We start from the raw sequence: 21,960 nt of genomic DNA on the forward strand, positions 1-21,960 counted from the left end.
ATCTGCTGCCTGAAAGCTGCTGTGGATCACGTTAAATAAAACCGACGGCTGTCAGATGATTCGTGCTGTAAGTCTGTTTGTAATTCGGACTGAATCTAACTGCATCGGACAGGCACTGAAAAGGGAACGCCACTGTGGGTTTGTAATGGTGGGACTGGGAGAACTGGTCTGTCCACCCACATTACATCTGGAGCGACGGCCGACAGCTGCAGAGCTCAACCGGCCTGCACTCAACATCCTCCCACATCCAGGCGTTAAAAACTGGAGAAAGCTGCAGATTTTCCTCCTGATGGGAAGTAAGTGACAAATAAATTCAGCGCAGGGTCTAAAGCGGAAAACCTGCAGCGGGATTCAGATACGATCGAAGTCGTTCTGATCTTCTTGTCGCTCTGGGTAACGTTCCACCATTAACCGGCCCAGAAACACGTCGCTAAGCCAACAACATGGCCGGAGCGTGGGAGCGTGATTTAAGGGAAGACTGAAGGTTATGATCAGAATAATTACAAATCAGTTTCTTTATAACACAAACTCAGATTCAGATCACCAACCCGACACAGAGGGAAGCAGGACGGCTGACTTAGTTTGTTTCTGTTTCACTGAATTAAATGTCAGCAGCTATTAGTTTATCAGACAGCTCCCCCTGGTGGTGAATTCATTTTATTACTGTTTCTGTGTCCAGGCTGGAAAACAGGACAGGATGTCTTAGCTGGAAGAGTTTTTCCTTTAACAAAGTTTTCTGCTCTGGTTCAGACAGTTAGTTTTAACTGGCTTAATTAATTACACACTGGTTTTTATGGGCTGCTGTTTGTAAAGTTAAACATTCAAAAATTATCAGCAATAATTTGGATTATTGTAATAAGAAAAGGAATGGGGGTCATTATTCAAAGTCATATTTTCACCTTGTTATGCATTATTTATGAATGTCATTGTTTCAAACAAAAATATTTAGCTAGCAAGCTATTTAGTTTAAAGAATAAATATTTGGTTTTGAACTAAATATTTAGTTAGCAAGCTAAGTAAGTTAAATTTTGTAAGTTAAATAAATATTTAGCTCTAAATAAATATTTAGTTAACAAGTATATTTAGTTTAAAAACTACATTTTATTTAGCAAGTTAAATAAGCTAATTATTTACTTTTAGTAAGACCATATTTAGCTAGCAAGCTAAACAAGCTAAATATTTAGACTAAAAAATATTTAGCTTCAAGCTAACTAGTTTGCATCTAAATATTTAGTTAGCAGACTAAATACTTTGTGAGCAAGCTAAATCGGCTAAATATTTAGCTGATTTGAAGCTAAATATGTAGCTCTAAACTAAATATTAAGTTTGAAAGCTAAATGTTTAATAAGAAGTAAAATATTTTTGCTCCACAGCTAAATATTTTGGACAATATATTTAACTCTGGGCTAAATGTTTAGCTCTAAATATTTAGAACCAAACTAAATATTTAGAGGTTGTGCAGTGGCTGTTGCTGTAGATCCAGTGGTGAATGTGTTATTTTCCATTTTGCGTAGATTCAGCCCCGGGAGTCACTTATAAACCTAGTTAAATTTGTTGGTAATAAATGATGGTGCAGGTGCAGAAACCTCCCATATCTGTGGAGATATTTTTCAGATTGTGAGGAAACATTCCTGCTGCAGGTCATGCTGACTGCCTCACCCTAACTGGCCTTCTACAGTTACCAGATCAGATCGCCTTGCATTAAAATTGGATTAAATTGGGATATATTAAATTGGATTTGATCCTGAACCTGACTGTTCTGGATTGGGTTGAATCGATTGGATCACATATAACTGGATAAGAGAGGGAAGCTGCGTGAGAAACCTTCTGCTGTAAAGTGCTGCTTTGATAATAAATTCAGGTTAAATTACATTAAGTTACGAGTCCAGAGAGCAACAGAGAGAGAGAGAGCGTGCTGAAGCTGCAGTAATCCTGTGATATAAACCTGCTGAGCCTCTGCATTCAGCCTCAGTGGGAGATAAAACCAGGCTGATAGCAGATGGAGCGTCGGCAGGTCTGAGCAGCACCCAGCAGGATGAAAGGTCCGCTCGCTCTCTGCTGCTTCCTCCTGCTCTCTCACACCCTGAGCCCAACGAAAGGTAAGAACGGCATCTGAATCTATCCCACAGCAAAACACCTACTCAGTTCAGTTCCCTTCATGTTTTTAGCAGGACAAATTAATCATTTTTCAGGGAGAACATAAAAAACAGCCTTTTAGCTTCTTTTTTTAAACAGAAATATTCATTAAAGTGTCCCTAAGAAATAACTTAAATTTAAATTTGTTGTGTTTTTCAAACTGCTTTATCTTTGTTACTCTCACTTTCATTAAAAACCTTCCCTGTGATCCAGCTGGTGTTCGTTTTATTTTTAATCATCATCATCAGAAGTTATGATCTCATTATTTTAATTTAATCACGCTTGACTGCATCTCATTCCCTTTAATGGGTTTAGTTCATTAAGCACCAGCACAAATGTACAATTAAAGGGGCTTTTTTGCATATTTAGGATGAAGTTTTGTTAAAAGAAAGAAAAATAACATTTACATTTCAAACAAGTTACAAATGCTGTGGAGTTTGTATATTTTTACACATGAAATCAGAAAGATTTCTTGCAGGACACGCTGTGTGTACGGCAGGAATGTACACAAAGCCAAAGGAGACATTTAAACCATTCCAATCAGTTTGGAACCAGTGGAACCAGTGCTAACTAAAAAAGCTAGTTCTGCTAAAGCTAAAGCGCTACACCAACGTGGTATTTAAAAGAAGCTAAATACTATGTTATGATTAACTAAAAAGCTAGTTCTGCTAATCCTAAAGTGATACACTAACATAATATTTAGCAGAAGCTAATGCTAAAGTACTAAAGTGATAACTTAAACTTAATTCCTTATTAGTAATTTAGAATTTATTTGAAAAATGTTACCTTGTGGAAGCGAAGTGCGCTAAATGTTTTCTAAGTTAGCAAAATGCTAAAGTGCTCAACAAAAATGAGCTCCGTTATTGGCGGATTAGTGGAAGAGTTCATACAAACAAACATAAGATATTACTTTTGAGGACTGATGCTAACCACCAGTGCCCCCTTACCCCTCCTGCACTTATTGCTGACTCAGCAATCATTCTTTGTTATTGACCATTTGTAAACTACGTCACTTGATCACCTTGAGGCGCCATGATGGATATTCTGAAGTTACATAGCTAGCTTAGAAACCGAGCCAAACCATCTCCCTCTTCATGTTTTTATGTTCTCAAGTCTCCAACTTTGTCTGACTTTATGCTACAGGAACCTGTTCCATCATGTCATAAACGACGTTTCCTGATTTAAAAAGTCTCGATGCTAATCAGTTTTCTTTTGTACATGCTAGGCTACATCTTATGTATCTTCCTAATAATGCAATATTTGATTGCATTTTATTAATCTTACTCACTTATGAAGTAAGAACATTAATCTTCTTACCTTGTTAGAAGTGTAAAATCCGTGAATACACCAAAGGTTGACAGTCCTTGAGATTATCAATCTGTCCTTGTTACAGGAAAAAAACAATAAACTATAAAACAACGATAAAAGTTTGACTCGCGCCTTTCTTTATTTGTGCAGCCAACCGCGCATCACTATGACTTTTTTTTTTACAGTGAAATAAATTAAATAAAAGCGACATTAGGCGACCGTCTATCTGTTTTTGACTAGACTTAACAGTGTAGTACCGTGGTTTGTTGCCCCCTAGCGGTAAGAACAGATCCAGGAATAGTTCATGGTAGGCCAACTTATTACAAAGCGGGAGTTATTATGGTCTGCCTTTCAAATTAAGACAATTATCAACGCTTTCAAACTCTAACCAAGAATATCATGAACAGAGTTTGTTTTGATGTCCGTCACGTTCACAGGCGCTTTTTATGAAACAGACATTAAAACACATCTTTGATTAAATCTTTTACAGCGAAAATTCAAATCTGCTTCTGGGTATTTCTTAGATAAAGTGTTAGTGTTTGATTTATTATAAGTTAATCTAGCTGACTTTATGGTTGGGGTTTGTGTGGAGACAGCTTTGTGCCATCAGAGCAGGACTGTTCTCTAGTGGGTTACCTAACTCTGTTTGGAGATGTTCCTTTGGGGATAAAAGAGTCCATTGTCTGACTCTGAGCCATATTGCTTATGGTAATCTGTACTTTCAAGTGATTAAATGCTTGTGGCTGTTGAAATCACAAAGTGCATGGATGTTAATCCCCAAGCAGAATCCACAGATTTTCTGCCCATGATCTTGGACTCTAATAAAACCCAGACACCCGTCTCCCTAGAGACACAATCACTGTCCAGGATCTCATCGGGAATCTTCTGGTTCTGATCCAGTTGGCCTTACCGCTTCACTAAGTAATGCCTTCTAATGAGATGTCCCGACCATCTGAAGGATCAGCAGCTCGACTCCATGTTAGCTCCTTCATCCACAGGAAGCTCCATGTGGAGCCGCTGGTTCTCCTCACTGAAAGGAGACGTTAGACCAGTGGTGTCCAGAGTCGGTCCTGGAGGGACAGCATTCTCTCCCTGGGGGAGTAACTACCTTCTCAGCATGTCGATGTTCTTCTTAGGTCTCTCATGAGCCATCATTTGATCCAGGAAGAGAACTAAAACATGCAGCATGCCGGCCCTCCAGGACCGACCTGGACTCCACTGCATTAGAGGAAGTTCATCCATCTGATCTGGATCACTTTATCTGGAGGATTTCATTACTGTCCCACTAGGAGTGGATGGATGGATGGATGGATGGATGGATGGATGGGTGGATGGATGGGTGGATGGGTGGGTGGATGGGTGGATGGATGGGTGGATGGATGGATGGATGGATGGATGGATGGATGGATGGATGGATGGATGGATGGATGTTGCTGCTGTCTGATCACTGACGTCACATGAGGAGACAACATGGCCGCCCTGCAGATCAAGCATCTTCTTCTTTCACCATTTCCCATCTTACAAGGATTTTGTGTATTAGACTAATGTGAAGTAATGCTAAGCAAAATCTGAAAAGTGTGGCGGACATTTTTATTCACCAGTAGTGATCTTTTTGGGGTTTTTGCCCATTTTTCTACACAGAAGAGCTCCAGCTGAGTCAGATTGAATGGAAACTGTCTGTGAACATCAATTTTAAAATTTTAAACAGATTCTCAGCTTTGACTTTGACTAGGCCATTCTACGACATGAATGTAAACGTTTCCAGTGCATTTCTGGCTGTATGTTTATGATGGTTCTCCTGCTGAAAGCTGAGCCTCCATTCCAGCTTTCTGCCTCTAACAGTTTTTATTTCAGTTTTGTCCTGGATTTAGCTCCATCCTCAAACTCTCAAGCCGCACTTTCGAGATTCCAGATATGTAATTTTCTGTATAAAATCCCATTAAAATACAGTGAAGTTTGTAGCTGAAGTTCACGTCTCCCTGTTTAAATCAGTCATATCAGTTTCTAATGTTTCATTTCCAGATTCCCAAACGGTTTTTATGGGTAAATAATTTTTTGCAGGTTGCTGGGAACTCTTTGACCCCGTTTGGAAATGTTTTAATCTTTCTTCCACATTGTTTGTGTGTCTGGAGAGGCCAGAGATGGGCAATGCCCGGCTCTTTGGATCAAAAGCTCTATGAGGATTAAGAGGAAAAACATGGGAGGAAAATAATCTGCAGCCGCGGTGACATCATGGTTCAGCGGCCGGTGCAGCGGAGGTGAGGCTGGCTGCCGCGTTGCTCTGCAAGGTGACCTTTGTTCCCAAGGTCAAGGTGGAGAGCCGGATATTGATTCACTCCTGATGAAAACAAACATCTTGTAGCTGTAGCAGAGAGGCAGAGGAGGAGTTCTGAAAGGCATTGTCTCAAAATCAACAGATTATTACCATGGCAACAAGACACCCACACTGAAACACGGTGGTGGCAGCATCATGATCATCTATTGTTGCTTTTTGTCAGATTTAACCCTTAAGTTCTGTATTGGACAATGTGGTGTCTGTAAGTTTCTCAGGTGATTTCCCACCTGTTTGTGCCTCACCTGCAGGTTACCTGATCGTTTCCATGGATCCCCTCCAACCTGCCGTCATCGGCGACACGATCACGTTAAAGTGCAACTTCCAGACGGACGGCACCCTGAGAGAGATCGCGTGGTTTCAGGTGAGCATTCAGCATAAACGGGCTGCAACGTTCTGGCCTGGACGTTTGCATTGATCACATTTCTGCCTCCAAACTTCAGTTTGGTCATTTTATGTTTTCACAAATAAAATAAGTAAAATATGAGAGTGGCCCATGTGAGGAAATTTCTTCCATTTTTGGTTCCACACATGAGAAGACAAGTTTTTTTTACGACCAATCATTCAGCATTCAGCTTCTATGCACCACAAATCTGGAACAAACTTCAAGAAAACTGCAAAACAGCCGAAACGCTGAGTTCCTTTAAATCAGGGCTAAAAGCCCAGCTGCTTAGAGCTGCTTTTGAACCATAATAAATGAAACATTGACCAACATATTTTGATGATGCCACTCATCAAACTGTAATGTTTGTTTCTGGTTTTCATAATTGTTGTGTTTTTATTACTTTGTTTATTTTTTAATCTAAAGCACTTTGAACTGAAATGTGCTACACAAATACACTTGATTCGTTGATTATCAGTTCATATACAGAGTTTTTAATCCTACATTATTCACTATTGACCAAATTATTAGTAACAACTCACATTTAAATACACTAGTCACCAATCAGTTCACATGAATAAACTGGTGAGTTCCCTCTAGGTTTTGAAAACTGAATAAAACTCATTCCCTTTCTTCTCTTTCTCATGACAGAAAACTAAATGTTTTCAGTTTTACTCCTCATTGTTTAGGTGAAACCAGCGTTTTTGTTTTGAATGGTTTTGCTTTGCAGGTAATTGAAGGAGGCAATGCCAAGCAAAAGATTTTCACCTACGATTCTGTTTACAACACGAGTTTCTCCAACATGGAGGACACAAACAAACGAGAGGAACTGGTTTACCACTCAACAGTTCGGTACGAATGGCTGCCAGGGGTCAATTACTATTATTTAACACAATAAAAACAAAACGATGGACGTAGAATATTTGGTCCAGTAACATGAGGTCATTTCCTTGCTAACAGCCTCCCTGAGGTGCAGCTGGAGGATGACGGCCTGTATGAATGCCATGTGGGGATCTACAGCAAAGGCTCCAGAGATCAGCTGATCGAAGCGTCTGGCAGCGTCACGCTCTCCGTTATCGGTTCGACTTCATTTCATCTTTACTGCCACACATTTTAAAAATGGTTAATATTGAGGGAAAACATTCATGTCTCTTATAAACAGTAAGTTATAACATTTTGTCAGAGCAGTTCAGTGTGAAATGCACTTTGTTTCAACGCAATGTCAGAAGTTACAGCGAGGATGAACATGGACGACGTGGGAGGAAATGACATCAGAGCTTGTTAGCAAACTAGCAAGTCAGTTTAAAGCTAAATATCTAGCTTCAAATTAACTATTCAGCTAGATAACTATTTAGTTCGCTAACTAGCTTGCCAACTAAATATTAGCTTCAAACTAACTACTTAGTTAGCTAATTATTTAGTTAACATGCTAACTATTCAGTTTAAAGCTAATTTTTAAGCTAAATATTTAGCTTCAAATTAATTAGCTTGCTAATCAGATATTTAGTTAGCAAGCTAAATATTTAGCTTGCTAACTAAATATTCAGTTTGTAGATTAAATATTTGGCTTATTAATTAAATATTTAGTCTGAAACTGTGAGATTTATAAATGAATGAATAATCTGGTAAAAATATGCAGAAGATGAATATACATACACCAAAAAAATAATTTGGGTTCATTTGTTAAGTGAACCAAAATTATTGCTGTTAATCCTCCACTGTGTAACTTTGCAAATGGCCTCCCAGACTAAACTGATGTGAAAACCAGTAAAACCTTTGTGGGAGTCTGTGTTCGGGCTAGCCATTAGCAAAACATGCTGAATAACAAACTTCTCAGCTTTTTATCTAATTTCTAGTGGGAAAAACTCACAAATAGACATTAGAGATCAAAAAGCTCTTAAACTGGTGGCAGCCATTTTGGACGGTGTGGTGTAGTGATGGTGAGAGCGCCGCAGTCTCGTCTCTCAGCCTGTAATGTGTGGGTATAAATCCCCTCCAGTGTGTGAATATATTTGTGTTTTCCCTGCAGTTCCCCCCAGGTCTATTTCTGTGGCAGCAGCCAACAGTCCCGCTCCGTTCAGCCGTTACGAGGCCAAGAACTTCACCCTGGTTTGCATTGTTACTGGAGCAAAGCCGGCTCCCTCGGTAAGACGGATCCGTCTGCTGTTATCGCTCCCCAGATATTATTGTATCCCAAAAAAATCCAGTTTGCAATCTATTTATGATGGTGGAGAGAAATGAAAAGCGTAACAGAGCAAATGAGAGCCTGGCGGGTAGTAATGAGTTCACAGCTGGATTTGATATGAAACGAACACACACAGAAATGCAGCCTGAAGCAGATAGAAAGTTTGAAATTAAAAAGCTATTTGTGGCTGTGGTCTGTACCCTGCGCGACCTCTTTGCCAAAGTATTCGGCATTAATACCGGAGGATTAGCAAACAGCTGCATTTGTGATGAAATCAAATCCAGTGGCAAAGAAATTCAGCTTTCCAAAATCATTTATGATCGACATAAACTAATCTTATTCTCACAGAGATTAATCTAATAACCTATTTAATGTTTTCATTTTTGAATTCAGCTGCGAGATATTGTTTATAGGGCAGCTGGAGCCATCTTCGGTCCTGACTGGGTGAGAGGCAGGGAACTCAAACAGCTTAGAGCCCCGTTCAGCCGCTCTAAGTCCGGTTCGTTTGGGTTGGTGTGAATGATAATCAAACTTTGGTCCTCCAAACCTCGATCTGGGTTCGGTTGAAATGAACTCTGGTTTGGTTTGGATGCATATCTGAACACCAAGCAGACCAGAGACCGCTCCAAAAGCAGGAAGCGGACTATAGCACAGGGCATTCTGGGTAAATACAACCAAAACAAACATGCTAGCCTAGCGCTAGCAGGAGAAATGGCTCATGATTTTTAGCCAAAGACTAAAGAGAAATCCTCCAACCGCTAAAATTTGACGCCTCCATCTTGTTTCCATCTGGTGAAGAAGGAAGTTGCTCTCAGTGTCTTCAGAGGTTTTTGTGTCGTTTCCTTCAGTGGTTCTTGGTGCAGCGCCCCCACAGGCCAGGAGGGGAACAGGTTGCTCAGAGGGTTTGGTTGGTTTGACTCAGAGCAGAGAGAAAGAAAACCACAGCAGCTGGAGGTGGAGCAGATGATGACGTTTTGGGTCCAAAGGAACCGGGTTTACTGGAGTATCAGGTGTGAAAGCATTCTCAATCCGTCTCCAAAGGTCTCTTAACTTTTCCAAACCTTTTGTCTTCCAGGTTTACTTCAAACGGGACGGTGAGCTCATTGACGTGTTTCCAGCAGCTCGGTATTCTTCCTTGGCGGGACATCACAGTAAAGCCTCCAAAAGAAACCAGAGCGTGAACCAGGTTCTTCCCAGAGGAGATGTTGACGACACCAAAATCCAGAAGTCCCTGTCCCTGCAGAACCAAGCGGGGAAAGTGGCCCGGCTTAGAGAGAATGAGACGGACAGCTTGGAGCAAGGCGGGGAGGAAGCATCCAGGTTGAAGCTGGAGTCGACCACAGAGGGCATCCCAGAGACGGTGGTGAGCCGGGAGTTTCCCCGCTGGGTCCAAAGCAGCGACCCGCTCTACTACTTCCAGCACTGGCAGCAGGTGGCTGGCGACGGCACCATGGAGGCCAGAGCCATGCTGACCTGGAGCCTCAACCCCCAGCTGGATAACGAAGCCCTGTTCAGCTGCGAGGTCAACCACCCCGCTCTGTCCATGCCCATGCAGGCCGAGGTCACGCTCAGTAAGGTCACAACTCAACACCAAATCTCCAGACACTCAACGCTTCCAGCGCCTCAGAAAAGTCTCTGCTCCAGTAGTGACCGGGGCTAGGGACCATAACGGCCAGAAAGTATTTTAAATATTTGAGACCCCATTGTTGCACACTTAATAATTAGTTAATCAGTGTTTTTTTTAAAATTGTTGACACGTTGGGCGCCAATTTGGTGGAGAGTGAGAAAGTGGCTAAACACAAAGACAAATCATCACACCGGACACCGGATGTCTGCTTTATTTGGCCCAAATAAAGCAGACATAACTTTTGTTCTGCACAAATGACTTATTCTCACAATGTTCACAGAACCCCACCATCGCTGAGAGCATTTATACCAAAAACAAGTTCTCAACCAGTCCAGTTTGTTCCTGTCAGAACCAATTTTTATCCATCATTTTTTAAAATGATAACGTATTAAACTTAATTAACTTTGAGATGAGATGTGAAACAGTTCAGAGGAAATCAATTCTTTTGCTGTGGATCATTAGTATAAAAGGTTTGGGGAATTAAAGCAGGTTTTATTTTCAACCTTTTATTTTCCCACTAATGAGTTCAGAAGCTGCCTGAAATGCTCAGTGTCTGGGTTGTTTGTGCAAATGAGTCATTTAAAGGGCTTGAAGCAAAGGAGACACACACACACACACCCACCCCCCCCCCCCCCCCCCCCCCCCCCCCCACACACACACACACACCCACACACACTAGTGTTTCAAAAAGGGCGGTAATGATTTTATTAAGGGTGAATATGTGCAGCACAGATAAAGCAGCTATTTTAATTGTTTTCTGGTGTTTTTCAGATATTATGCTTCTACAGTTAGGGCCAAAAGTATTCATACTTCCAGCAGATTTAGATTCATGGTGACCTTTAACCTAGAAATAATACTAACTAAACTTTCAGATATGTACTTTCTCATTTTCTGTTTCGCTGTTTCTCTTTTTAATGAAGCCGCTAAAGGAGATACTACTGATATTAACTTCTTTAGAAACTGATCCTGGATCAGGTCTTCCGTTTCTTTTTCTGTGTTTTTCCTCTCCACTGTCGCTACATGCATGCTTTACGTGCCAGGCAGACAGTTTGAGGTTGAAATATTTCAGTGCGGTCCTTTTTTTCCCCTCAGCTGCTCCCAGAGGACCCAAGCTGTCCACCAGACCCAGTAAGGCCAAAGTGGGAGACACGGTGCGGATTTCCGTCCAGGGCTTCCAGCTGGGACCGTCTGCTGTGAGTTCCTGACTCTAAAACGTCTCTGTGCAGCTTGAAAAAGTAGTAATACAGAACAGCTGTGGAACAACTTCAGTATCGCCAGGATAAGTGGTAGGAGATGTCAGCATGAATGAAAAGGTTAAGATGAAAACGATGAGGCTCCTGAACCTTTTTTCTCTCCCTGCTCCGAGATCTCTAACGACCCAGAAAACGGTTCTGGATCGGTTTGGTGCAAAGCGATAAACGTTGCCCTCTTCACTTTGTAGGTAACAATTATGAAGTAGCAACAGTTTATAGAGCTTCGAAGATCCAGCTTTTATTTTGGTAGTTCACTTCCCGTTAATGGAAGTGAATTTGCCTGTTAGCTAAACATTTAGCTCTGTGCTAGCTAAACATTTAGCTCTGTGCTAGCTAAATAATCAGCTTGCTAACTAAATACATACCTGGCTAAATAAATATTTAGCTGGTTAAATAAATATCAGGTTCTTAGCTAAAAATTTAAGTTATGACAGAAAATGTAACCCAAATTACTGCTGTTAATTTTTGACTGTAACTCGAGTTAATTGTCGACTTGGTGGAAAAATAAATTAGGAAAAAATAAATTAGAAATCAGTTTTAGAAAGAATTTCTAGTGTCTTTCAACATGTTTCTTTGACATTTGGTCACATTAATGTAATGAAGATGAATTTATTTAGTTAGAATTTAACCTTTAACTTTCAAAGGGAATTGACTGCACTGTTTGTTATTTAGGGCATCAGAGTAAAGGGGTTGAACTTGTGTCCACAGACCAAGGTGTTCCCGGAGCCTCTGCTCACCTGGACTCGGGTCGGCGGGAACCTGCTGGACGGCAGCGAGAAGCACGATGGGAGGGAGCTGGTTCTGGAGCGGGTCCCCGCTGAGCTGAACGGATCCATGTTCCGCTGCACGGCGCAGAACCCTCTGGGCTCCACCGACACACACACCCGCCTCATCGTGTTCGGTGAGAACCGCTCAGAACCGGCCCAGAACCAGCTCAGAATCAGGGCCACAAACAGGTTTTACTTTGTGTTACAGAGAACCCAAGACTGAAGAAAGGAAGGGAACATTTTATCGGTACGTTCAAGAACGAAATGTGATGCTGGCTGTGATTCGATGACCAGCCTCATTTATGGCCTAGTTAAAGTATAAAAACATTTAATTTGAAGCTGAACATTTAGCTTTCTAATTAAATAACACATTGGAGCTTACCAACTAAATTTTAGCTTACTGGTTTAAAATTTAGTTTGCTGATACATATTTACCTTGCAAACTAAACATTTAATTTAAGATAAATATTTAACTTTCTAACTAAATGTTAGCTAACTAGTTTAACATTTAGCTTGGACATACATATTTAACTTGCTAACTAAATATTTAGCTTACTAATAAAATATTTTCGATGTAAAATAATAGCTTGCAAACCAAATAATTAGCCTCCTAGTTAAACATTTAGTGTGGAGATTAATATTTAGTTTGAAGTTAAACATTTAGCTTGTAAACTAAATTTTAGCTTGCTACAATTACATTGGATCTAATAGCTTGCAAACCAAAATAATTAGCTTGCTAGCTAAATATTTAGCCTGCTGACTAAATATTAGCTTGTTAATTATTTAGTTTGAAACAATTATCAATAAATCTTATTTTCTCTCTTAGATCTGGCTAAATAACCCAAATTATTGCTGTTAATTTTTCACCATGTAACTTCACAAACTGGGACGAAATGAGTGGAAATGAAGGAAGCAAACATTTAACATAAAACTAAATCAAATTGTCCATTTTTGATTGGAAATTTAGGTGACTTGTTAAAATGAAGAATTAAAGCATTTAGACTGATTTAAAGGTAAATCACGTTCTTGTGTGCAGCTCTCAACGCAGCGGCCACTCGGCTCTCCGTCACACCGAACCTCCTGGTTCTGCTGAGCTTCGCCTGTGAGCTGACATGAGCCGAGCGCCGCGGCTCCAGCAGAACACCAGCCGGTCAGGCAGACCGGACCCGGAGGCTCAGCGGACTCAGGAGCTGCAGGAGTCAGTCGGCTTCGGCAGGGTGTGTGTCCAGGAACCGGCGCCGAGTGGGACCCCGGTCCGGAGAGCGGATCTGGACAGACGGGTTGAACTTTTCATCCTGGACGTCAGCCGGATCTCAACTCTGGACATTTTTTCCAGGATTACCGGACCCGGATTGCCAGACCTGACTGACAGTTTCCGGCCCAAATAGAACCTAAAACCCGGTCAACTCCAAAACAAAACAACAAAAAAGAAACAGCCCAAATCTCAACTTCTGTAGAAACGCAGGTTAATATTACATCTCTCTCTCTCTCGGCCTGATAAAGGCTTGTCAGGGAAAGGAGTACATTTCCACCAAAAAACTCCTAAATCTCCTTATTTTTCTAGTAAATTTCTAAGATTATTCTAAAAATTTTTCAGTTTCAAAAGTTGAAAATTTTGACTTTCACCTATTAGCTAAAGATTTCGCTCCAAGCTACTGGTAAATAAATAGTGGCTTGCTTACTAAATATTTAACTTGCTAATTATCTAGTTTGGAGCAAAATATTTATCCTGCTAACTAAACATTTAGTTGACTAACTAGATATTTAGCTTCAAACTACATATTGGCTTGCTAATTAAATATTTGGTTTGGAGCCAAGTCATAGTTTCAAAAACCAAATATTTTCAACTTTCGGAAGTTTGAAACTTTTGGAGTTTGAAAAGTCTAAAATTTTTGACTTTCAAACTCAGAAATTTTGAAGTTTCTTTTCTAAACCCTTCCCCAAAATTTCAGAGTGTTTTCTAGTTAATCTTTGACTTTTCAAACTCAGAAATGTCCAAGTTTTTGGGCAGAAATGTACTCTTCTTTTTAATCCATCATGGCCCTAATACACCGTAGCAGTCGACAGTTTCCAGCTGAAACAGAACTGGACTTTTTGAACAAACCTTGAGTTTTGTGTGGTGTTATATCCTTTTAAATCATGAAGTTACTCTGGGATTTCTATTTTAAAATACTACATAATGACATTTATTAACCAATGACTAATCATTGATGATGTCACGTTTGACAGATTCTAGAGATTTCAAATTAAATTAAATAAGACAGGTGCAAAATCGCGGCATTTTATTAAAAGTTTTGTGCTTCTTTCTAAAAATCCACCAAACTTTGTGAAAAGCAGCACAAATGTTAACATCCCACCTAATCTGGCAACAGAGTCACTTTTTCCTGTTTGCACAGTAAAAAAATGTGCTTCACTTGTTTAAATGACAAAATGTTTTATTGCAAAAATATTAAAGGGTGAATTTAAACCAATACATGTCTGTCGGATCAATAACAGAACATTTGCATCCATAATGTGAAGCAAACTGAGTGGAGGAACCCTGACCCTGCAGGAAACCCTCCGCCCGCCTCCCCCAACGTGAAGCACACACCTTGAGCAGCGGATCAGATAAATAAGAGCGCTGCGGTACTTCCTGCCCGGAGTCGCTCCTTCTGGGACTTCCTGCCGTCTGATTCAGGCCGACTCCTGCAGAGAGCGACTCACCGATAAAAGGTTAAAAACCAACGCAGATCTACAGTTTCATGTTCTCTAATAGACTCTTATATACAAACACACACACATGTAAGAGCAGCTTGTTAGAGTTTAGACGCTCGGCTTCTTGTTAACATCCTATCTTTATTATAACAACATATATATAACAACATATATATATTTACAGAGTTTATGGTTCTTCTAGACATATTCACATGTGTTGGTGAACGTCCAAAACAAATAGTGGTTCTGTCAGTTTTTAGAGTCTAGGAGTCTCAAAGTGTTTGTTAGAGCGTTGCATGTTTTTCCGGCCGAGTCGCTTCAGAACTTCGGAGGAAAACGTCAGAATTCGAGCAGCAGGTAGTCTTCGTTGTCGTCGGCCGGCAGCATCAGCTGCTGCTCGTAGTACAGGCTTTTGGCAAAGTTGATCTGCTTGGAGATCTTATAGGCGAGGCTCTCGTTCTTCACCTGGACCTGCGGGCGACAGCGACAGCGTTACAGGCTGCAGGGCCTCACACACTGCAAAAACACAACATCCTGCCAAGTCCATTCTACTGGAAATATCTTAAAATAAAACTAACTTTTAGGTAAATAATTCCTTAAAAGAAATTTCTGAGTCTGAAAGTTGACATTTTTGGAATTAAATTTACATTTTCAGTGTTTGAAAAGTCATACATTTGCTAGAAAAAACTAAAATTTTGAGATCAAACTCAGAAATTTTCTAGAAAGAGTGAAAATTTTCAGTTAAAAGTCGCACATTTAAACTTAAATTTTAAACTCACACATTTCCAAGTTATTTTTTTTTCTAAAAAAACTTCTTAAATTCATCTCAACATTTCTGAGTTTTTTCTAGTCAATTTTCACTTTTTGAAACTAATTTTGGTGAAAATTTAGAGATTATTTTACAGCGGCGCACTAGAGCCATAGCAGACAGAGAAAAGGAGAAGTAAATATCTGCCAAAAAATCTCAGAAATCTTATAGAAAAACTTGGACATTTTCAAAGCTTGAAATGTCAAAGATTTTCTAGAAAAATTATCAGAAATATTTTAGAACAAAAATGGAAAATGTTAAATTTCAAAAGTAAAAAACTTTCAACTTTTGAAACTCAAAAATTAAAAATACATTGTTTTGTTACCAATGTTCATCTCTTGAAAGTACATAGATGTTTGAAATTTACTCCTCTTTTTTTCCATCTCCAGTAGAGCTTGTATGCTGTCAAACATTTCATTTATAACAGACATTTTTCCCATATTATAAGTTAAATTATCTGCCAGTGAAGCTAGAACTTTTATTAATATTAAAAAATATTGAATTAAAACAAGCTCCTACATCTTGCTAGAAGTTACCTTTATGTTATTTTAAGTGCACTCTGTAGTGGAAACTAGACCACAAATACTTGGTAAGATTTTGTGTTTTTGCAGTGTAGAGAATCATCTCCTCCAGGTTTATGGATCTTAAATGTCTTTTTTCTTCCTGCAGCTCCATAACCAGGTTTTAGTGTAAAATAAGAGCTTGGATCTCCGACCCGTTTCATTAAAGTGTTTTTTTAGATGTTTGTTTTCTCTGCAACGCTGCGGTTCTGGTTCTGAGTCTCACCATGGGTCTCTGTTGCGAGGGTCCGGGAATGGACACTCCGCTGGTGGAGTTCTCCGCCTTCTTGGTGAGCTGGACGTAAACTTTCCCGTACTCCCTGGAGACCAGGCAGTGGATGAGGTCATCGTATTTGACCTCCAGGACGATGCCCTCGCGGTTCACGCTGTCGCCCGGCTTCAGGAAGTAAACCGCTTTGGAGGAGATGAGGACGCTGTAGGTGTCGATCGGCTCCACCGCCATTAAGCTGCCGGATCAGAACCAGGAAGTGGGTTGGGAACGTGACAGAAGCCGGAGTGATCCGGCTCCGTTTGGGCTGCAAACGGGAAAACTTACAACTCAGAGTGGATGTTGTTGGTGAGGCGGAAGAGCTGCTCCTGACCTTCGGCCTGCGTGGCTGAGAACAGCGGCAGCAGACCCTGAGGACCCTTACAGCAGCGCGGCTTCCTGACGCACTGGACCAGGAGTCTGGACAGGAAGTCACAGTCAGACAAACAGGAAGTAGGGCTGGGCAACAAATCAATCAACAATGCATGCCAGGATTCACATGTCATCAATATCAATATATAAAATATTCACTGAACCGCACAGCATTCTGGGAGATGTAGGCAGAGGGAAGACTTTAGCAACTCAACCTCTCTGCTAGCTAAGCTGGGGTGGTGGAACCAACTCACTCACTCTTTGGTTACCTAGCAACAGGGTTTAAACTGTTGCTAGTTACCTAGTAACTTTGTTGCTAGGTAACTAGCAACAAAGGTAAAGTTGGTAAAGTTGTGTTACCTAGCAACTTTGTTGCTAGGTAACACTTCAAATGTTGGTCTAGTTTTCAGTGTAGATACTTTTAAACCCATAAAATGAGACCAAACTAACTTACAAGTAACTTTTCAGCATGAAATAAGAACTGGTTTTATGTCCATAATTTCTTAATATTGATTTTAAAAAGTATTAGCTCCACTGGCAGATTATTTAATTAGTACTTTGTCAGAATTTGGACTTGATTGTCCGAATAATTTAGTTAAAACAAGCTCCTATATCTTGCTGAAAAGTTACTTTGGCCTTATTTCAGGTAAGAAGTTCTGTTTTTGCAGTGTATTTGTGGTTCCCGTCCCTGAGGAACTCCACCTGTGGCTGCTGAGGCTGGCGATGTCCCGCACCGTCTGGGCCGTCTCCGAGGCAAAGTCCAACGCCCCGGCAACGGGTTTGGTGACGGTTCCCACCAGACCTTTACCGAGTCCGGAGAAGAAGCCGCTGACGCCGCCGTCCGTCTTCACGCCCTCCACGGTGGAGGTGATGATGCTCGTCATGCCCCCGATGATTCCTGCAGGTCGGGGGCGACTTACAGTCATGAACCAGCAGAGCGGCCATGTTGCCGTGACTCGGCGTTCGCCGGCTCACCGTGAGCGAGGCCGTGGATCCCGGCCACCAGGTGCTCCCCGCTGGTGGCGCCGCAGTACCGGATGTACTCCCGCTCCGTCTGGTGCCGGTTGTCCATGGTCTTACCCAGACCGTCCGATAACGTGCCTGCAAACTGATGGAGAAGACAGAAATGACGATCCGGGCAACGATCCGATTCTTCTGAACGGTTCTTTACCCTGAACGATAGGACAACAGTCTCTGTTCGTTGTTTGCTCTTCACACACTGCAGCAGCTATTATTATTCTATTTAGTTTTAAAAATAATTTATTTAACTGGTGAATAAGTAATAGAATAGAAAGAAATGGTAATAATAGACGATAGGGGCTGGATGTATGAGCAAATTCTGCTCAAACTTTTTAAATGTTTTAATGTCCAAAATTCTAAGAATTTTGGACATTAAAATGTAATTTTGACTTTTTCTCTGAATTTTTTACCTTTTTTCTTAGAGTCTTTTCATTTTCAAATGTCTGATTTCTGAGATTAAAGTCTATTTTTTTCAGTGGGCCAAATTCTCTCCCATTACTATTTGTTATATTTTCCTTTTTATTTTGTTTCTATGTAATAAAAATGTTATTAAAACACACAACACTTGTAAAAAAACTGCATGGATTTTTGACATTTTGAAATGAAACATTTTATGCAAGTATATAGATAATTTTTGGTAAAAACACACTGCAGTTATTTATTTGAAACAGATGATTTGGCGTCATAATAAAAATGTTATTCATAAACTGGCTAGTTGTCAGAGAAGCGGGTCATCTGCAGCGACCGGATCCATTGACTCGGTACCTTGGCGGCGGAGTTGGAGACGCCGTGCGTGACGTTGAGGAGCATGCCGTGCACGTTGCCGTGCTTGATGAGCTTGGTCATTCCCTCGGAGACGTCGTTCAGGAGGCCCATCGGGTTCCCCAGGAAGTCCACAGAGCCCAGGATCTGTGCCGCCTGGCTCATCAGCTCCTGCAGGGAAGTTCCGGAGCGTGAAGAACCAGAACCGATTCTTGTTCGGATAGACGAGCCCGGATGTGTGAACTCTGACCTCTCGGAAGTGCTTGAGGACGTCGTCGATGATGATCTCCTGCGTCTCGTAGGGGTGGACTCTGGTAAACGGGTACATGTTGATGACCGCGTCCTCGAAGCGGATCAGCGGGAAGCCCAGGGTGCCTTTAAGAGCCTGGACAGGAAAAAACCCGACATCAAAACCACCAGCCTCAATCAGAACCACTTTAAAACGGAAATTATTCTCAAATTCTTTGGTTCCAACCTGGAAGTAGAAGTTCAAATAATTTTTTATACATAGAAATATAAATTTACCCGTGACGGAAACAAAACAACTAGCTAGCAAGCTACAGCACATTAGCTGCTAGTTAGCGGTAGCCTCAACGGCTGCTAGTTACGAGTGTGACTCCAACTTTTGCCTGACGGAAAAGTCTCAGAAGAAAAAGAAACTAAATCGAATGAAAGATCAGATTTAAGAGCTGTGATTAACTCGCTCAAGGCTAACTTACATTTTCTTAAATGAATTTCCTGAACATGATTAATAAAAAAAGTTATGTTGTAATTTTGTAAACCAGATTTAAATATAAATCAATGTAAGTAAACCGTTAATTGACCATAACTTCAAGGTTTTATCTTTCAAATAATAATTTAAGATCCAAAATCTGGAACCATGTTTTCCTCTTGACAATAAATTTTAACTTTCACACTCCAAATTCTTCCAGATGTTTCTAGACTGAGGTGGAGCCCTGATCCGTCCGGGCCTGAAATCTTCACGGTGAGAAAACGGAGCGGCGTTACCTTGAGGTCCGGCGGCAGCTTGTGAGACGGGAGGACGCTCAGTTTGATCTGAGGCAGGCTGATCTTCAGGTTCTCAAAGTAGTAACGCTTCCGGGGCCCGCTGTCCTCGCTGGGCCGCTCATGCAGGTTCTCATCCAGGTTCTCCAGCCCTGCGTTTAGACATTTAGTTACTTTCACAAACATCCTGCAGATGTAGAGCAACGTATCAGCGGCGAGCGCCGTGAGACCCACCAGCTTCGACCTTCCCGTAGCCGAAGAAGCTGAGCAGCTTGAGCAGCAGCATCTCGTCGATGATGACCGTGAAGCGCCGCGCCGTCACCATCAGGTGCTGCCGACACATCGAGATCAAATCAGCACAGAACAACGCTCCGATTCTACAGCCCGACTGAACTGCTTCCACACAGGCAGAGGTCAAAGTTCATCCTGGATCTGACGTTTACATGGAGACTGTTTGTGTTTTTGTAAATCAGACGTTCCATCCATTTAGCTTTTTGTCTGCGCAGTAAGAATTTACTTTTATTAGTTTAGAAACAAAATCTGTAATTATTTTTAATATTTGCAATGGTTTAGATTACTTTGGTAACTGGAGGTTTTTGTAAAATTATTTTTTTTGACCATATCAAATGAACATTCATTTCAATTTTTTAGTTCTTGTTTTGTCCATATTGTTGCTGGAAATAAATGACATTTTCTTCAAACATTGAAGTTTTCCTGGGAAATTTTGGCTTTGAATCTTAGAAGTTTGTTTCTTTATTTTTGTAAGGAAGCTAAGATAAAAGAGGGAAAAACAACAATAATAATAATAAATTTGATTATTTATATGATTGCTTCTGCTTACAGAGGAAAATAATGATGCAACAAACCACTGCAATGATTTCAAAGCTGATAAATTCATTAGGTTTCCTATAATAGGAGTGGGCGTCTATCGTATCATTTATCGTCATAATAAATTTCAGTTATTGGTGGTAAATAAAACAACTAAACTGGTAAAATGATCAAAAATGCTTTTTTTTATCTTCTCAGTTTCACAAAAGCATCAACAAACGTCAGTGAATTCAAAAATGCATTTACTGTGTGCAGTTTAGTGATTTTTTACGTAAGTGGCAGAAGACAAATGTAAATGGGAATATTTTCAACAACAATCTTTGTGTTTGTGGCTTAAAAAATAAGTCAAATTTTTAAATAATTGTTAGAGATTTTTTGGTATTATCATTTTATTCTTACTTTAGTTCACATTCAGCCTATAGATCATTGTGATTTTCTGTTTAAAGTGTTCTCTTATGGAGGTCACTACTGTCTGTTCAACTTTACGAGAAATAGTGAACACTGAGTTTCTCAGACCTTAAATCCTTTTGCAAGAACACCTCCTAATTTAGTAACTACCTGTGAGCAGTCGTATTTTGTTTTATTGACAGTATTGACCGAGATTTGAACCGGGCTCAGACCTTTGATCAGATATCACATCTGGACCTGGGTTGTTAGATGTTTGGGTTAGAAGCTTTACGACCTCTGTTGTTTTTCCTGACTGCCCCCTTGCCTGTTCTTCTTTGACAATAAAAACAGGAGCTCATGTGAGAGCCGATCAGAACGCTCTGTGAATTGTTCGGAAGAGCAGTAACAGAGGCTTCTCCTTTTGCAAAAGCTTGATGTAAAATTCATATATGTTGTCTGTGGTTCTTTCTTTTATTTAGGTTCGAAAGGAAAAATACCTATCAATAATAATTCTTATCGTTATCACTGTAATACAACACAATATTACAATAAACCTCAAAATCTCCTTTAAACACATTTTTCTCTCCAATTATTAATCAGCAAATAGTAAAATAATCAACCTGTCGGCCTGAACTGCCCTGATGCTCAGCTCAGCTTTTCACATCTTGATGTTAGAAGGATATTTTCTCTCCACATGCACCAGAGGACCAGAGAAACACCGAACCGAACGTTAGCGGGTCGCACAGGAAATGATCGTGATCTCACCTTGAAGAGCTCGGTGAACATGAGGCTGCTGGGAATTTTGACGGAGTTGACCTGCAGGGCGGGGCCGCCTTCGTTGGCGCTGTCGTCTGCCGTACTGGGAGAGACGCACAGCATCACTGGCTGGGTGGTGCCCAGCAACTGGTTGTCCACCTGACGGCAGCGGCAACACAGAGACAGTTAATACGTCTGCCTGGGTCAAAATTTAAATAATTTAAACATATTAAACCCCACGCACCCGAGGGCAGATTTTAACTTCTTTTTTTTTTAAAGCCGCCATTAATGCCCCTACCTTCAGTTAAACATCTAGACAGATTTGGTTTCCATGGAAACGTCAGGCTCTTGGCTAAAAGCTGATAAAAGGATTTGAGTTCAGCCCCAAGTCAGTGACCAGAAACCTTCACCAAAGAGACATTGTATGGAGCTCCAATAGTGAAAAAAAAGCACATATTTTGGTGGCTTTAATTTGTTTTTGAGTAAAATGTTCCTAAATATTTGGTAAAA

The 21,960-nt window shown here is 40.6% G+C and overlaps 2 protein-coding genes across 6 annotated transcripts in view; one reads left to right on the forward strand and one right to left on the reverse strand.

Moving 5' to 3' along the window:
* The first annotated feature begins 1,299 nt into the window (after nucleotides 1-1,299).
* LOC116722313 (immunoglobulin superfamily member 21-like) lies at nucleotides 1,300-14,459 on the forward strand. Of its 2 annotated transcripts, none has more exons than XM_032566547.1 (10): nucleotides 1,300-2,099; nucleotides 6,028-6,140; nucleotides 6,889-7,010; nucleotides 7,119-7,237; nucleotides 8,188-8,303; nucleotides 9,419-9,914; nucleotides 11,063-11,163; nucleotides 11,932-12,124; nucleotides 12,199-12,237; nucleotides 13,027-14,459. In XM_032566547.1, exons 1-10 carry the CDS (start codon nucleotides 2,036-2,038, stop codon nucleotides 13,104-13,106), a joined length of 1,443 nt encoding a protein of 480 aa, XP_032422438.1. In that variant the 5' UTR covers nucleotides 1,300-2,035; the 3' UTR covers nucleotides 13,107-14,459. The 2 variants fall into 2 exon arrangements, with proteins under 2 accessions (XP_032422438.1, XP_032422443.1); XM_032566552.1 differs by lacking the exon at nucleotides 1,300-2,099 and adding an exon at nucleotides 4,811-5,702.
* Nucleotides 14,408-21,960, reverse strand: part of vps13d (vacuolar protein sorting 13 homolog D) — a 65,045-nt gene continuing 57,492 nt past the window's right edge. For all 4 annotated transcript variants that reach the window (XM_032566376.1, XM_032566384.1, XM_032566358.1 and 1 more), the window contains 10 exons: nucleotides 21,460-21,609; nucleotides 19,714-19,810; nucleotides 19,483-19,631; nucleotides 18,725-18,859; nucleotides 18,478-18,645; nucleotides 17,668-17,800; nucleotides 17,395-17,590; nucleotides 16,609-16,740; nucleotides 16,279-16,519; nucleotides 14,408-15,155 (listed from right to left, as the gene is read on the reverse strand). In XM_032566376.1, the coding sequence (XP_032422267.1) occupies nucleotides 15,024-15,155; nucleotides 16,279-16,519; nucleotides 16,609-16,740; nucleotides 17,395-17,590; nucleotides 17,668-17,800; nucleotides 18,478-18,645; nucleotides 18,725-18,859; nucleotides 19,483-19,631; nucleotides 19,714-19,810; nucleotides 21,460-21,609 (1,533 nt within the window). In that variant the 3' untranslated portion in view covers nucleotides 14,408-15,023. The remainder of the gene's footprint in view (nucleotides 15,156-16,278; nucleotides 16,520-16,608; nucleotides 16,741-17,394; nucleotides 17,591-17,667; nucleotides 17,801-18,477; nucleotides 18,646-18,724; nucleotides 18,860-19,482; nucleotides 19,632-19,713; nucleotides 19,811-21,459; nucleotides 21,610-21,960) is intronic.

Source organism: Xiphophorus hellerii, chromosome 1 (genome assembly GCF_003331165.1).
Source record: "Xiphophorus hellerii strain 12219 chromosome 1, Xiphophorus_hellerii-4.1, whole genome shotgun sequence".
Taxonomy (NCBI): domain Eukaryota; kingdom Metazoa; phylum Chordata; class Actinopteri; order Cyprinodontiformes; family Poeciliidae; genus Xiphophorus; species Xiphophorus hellerii.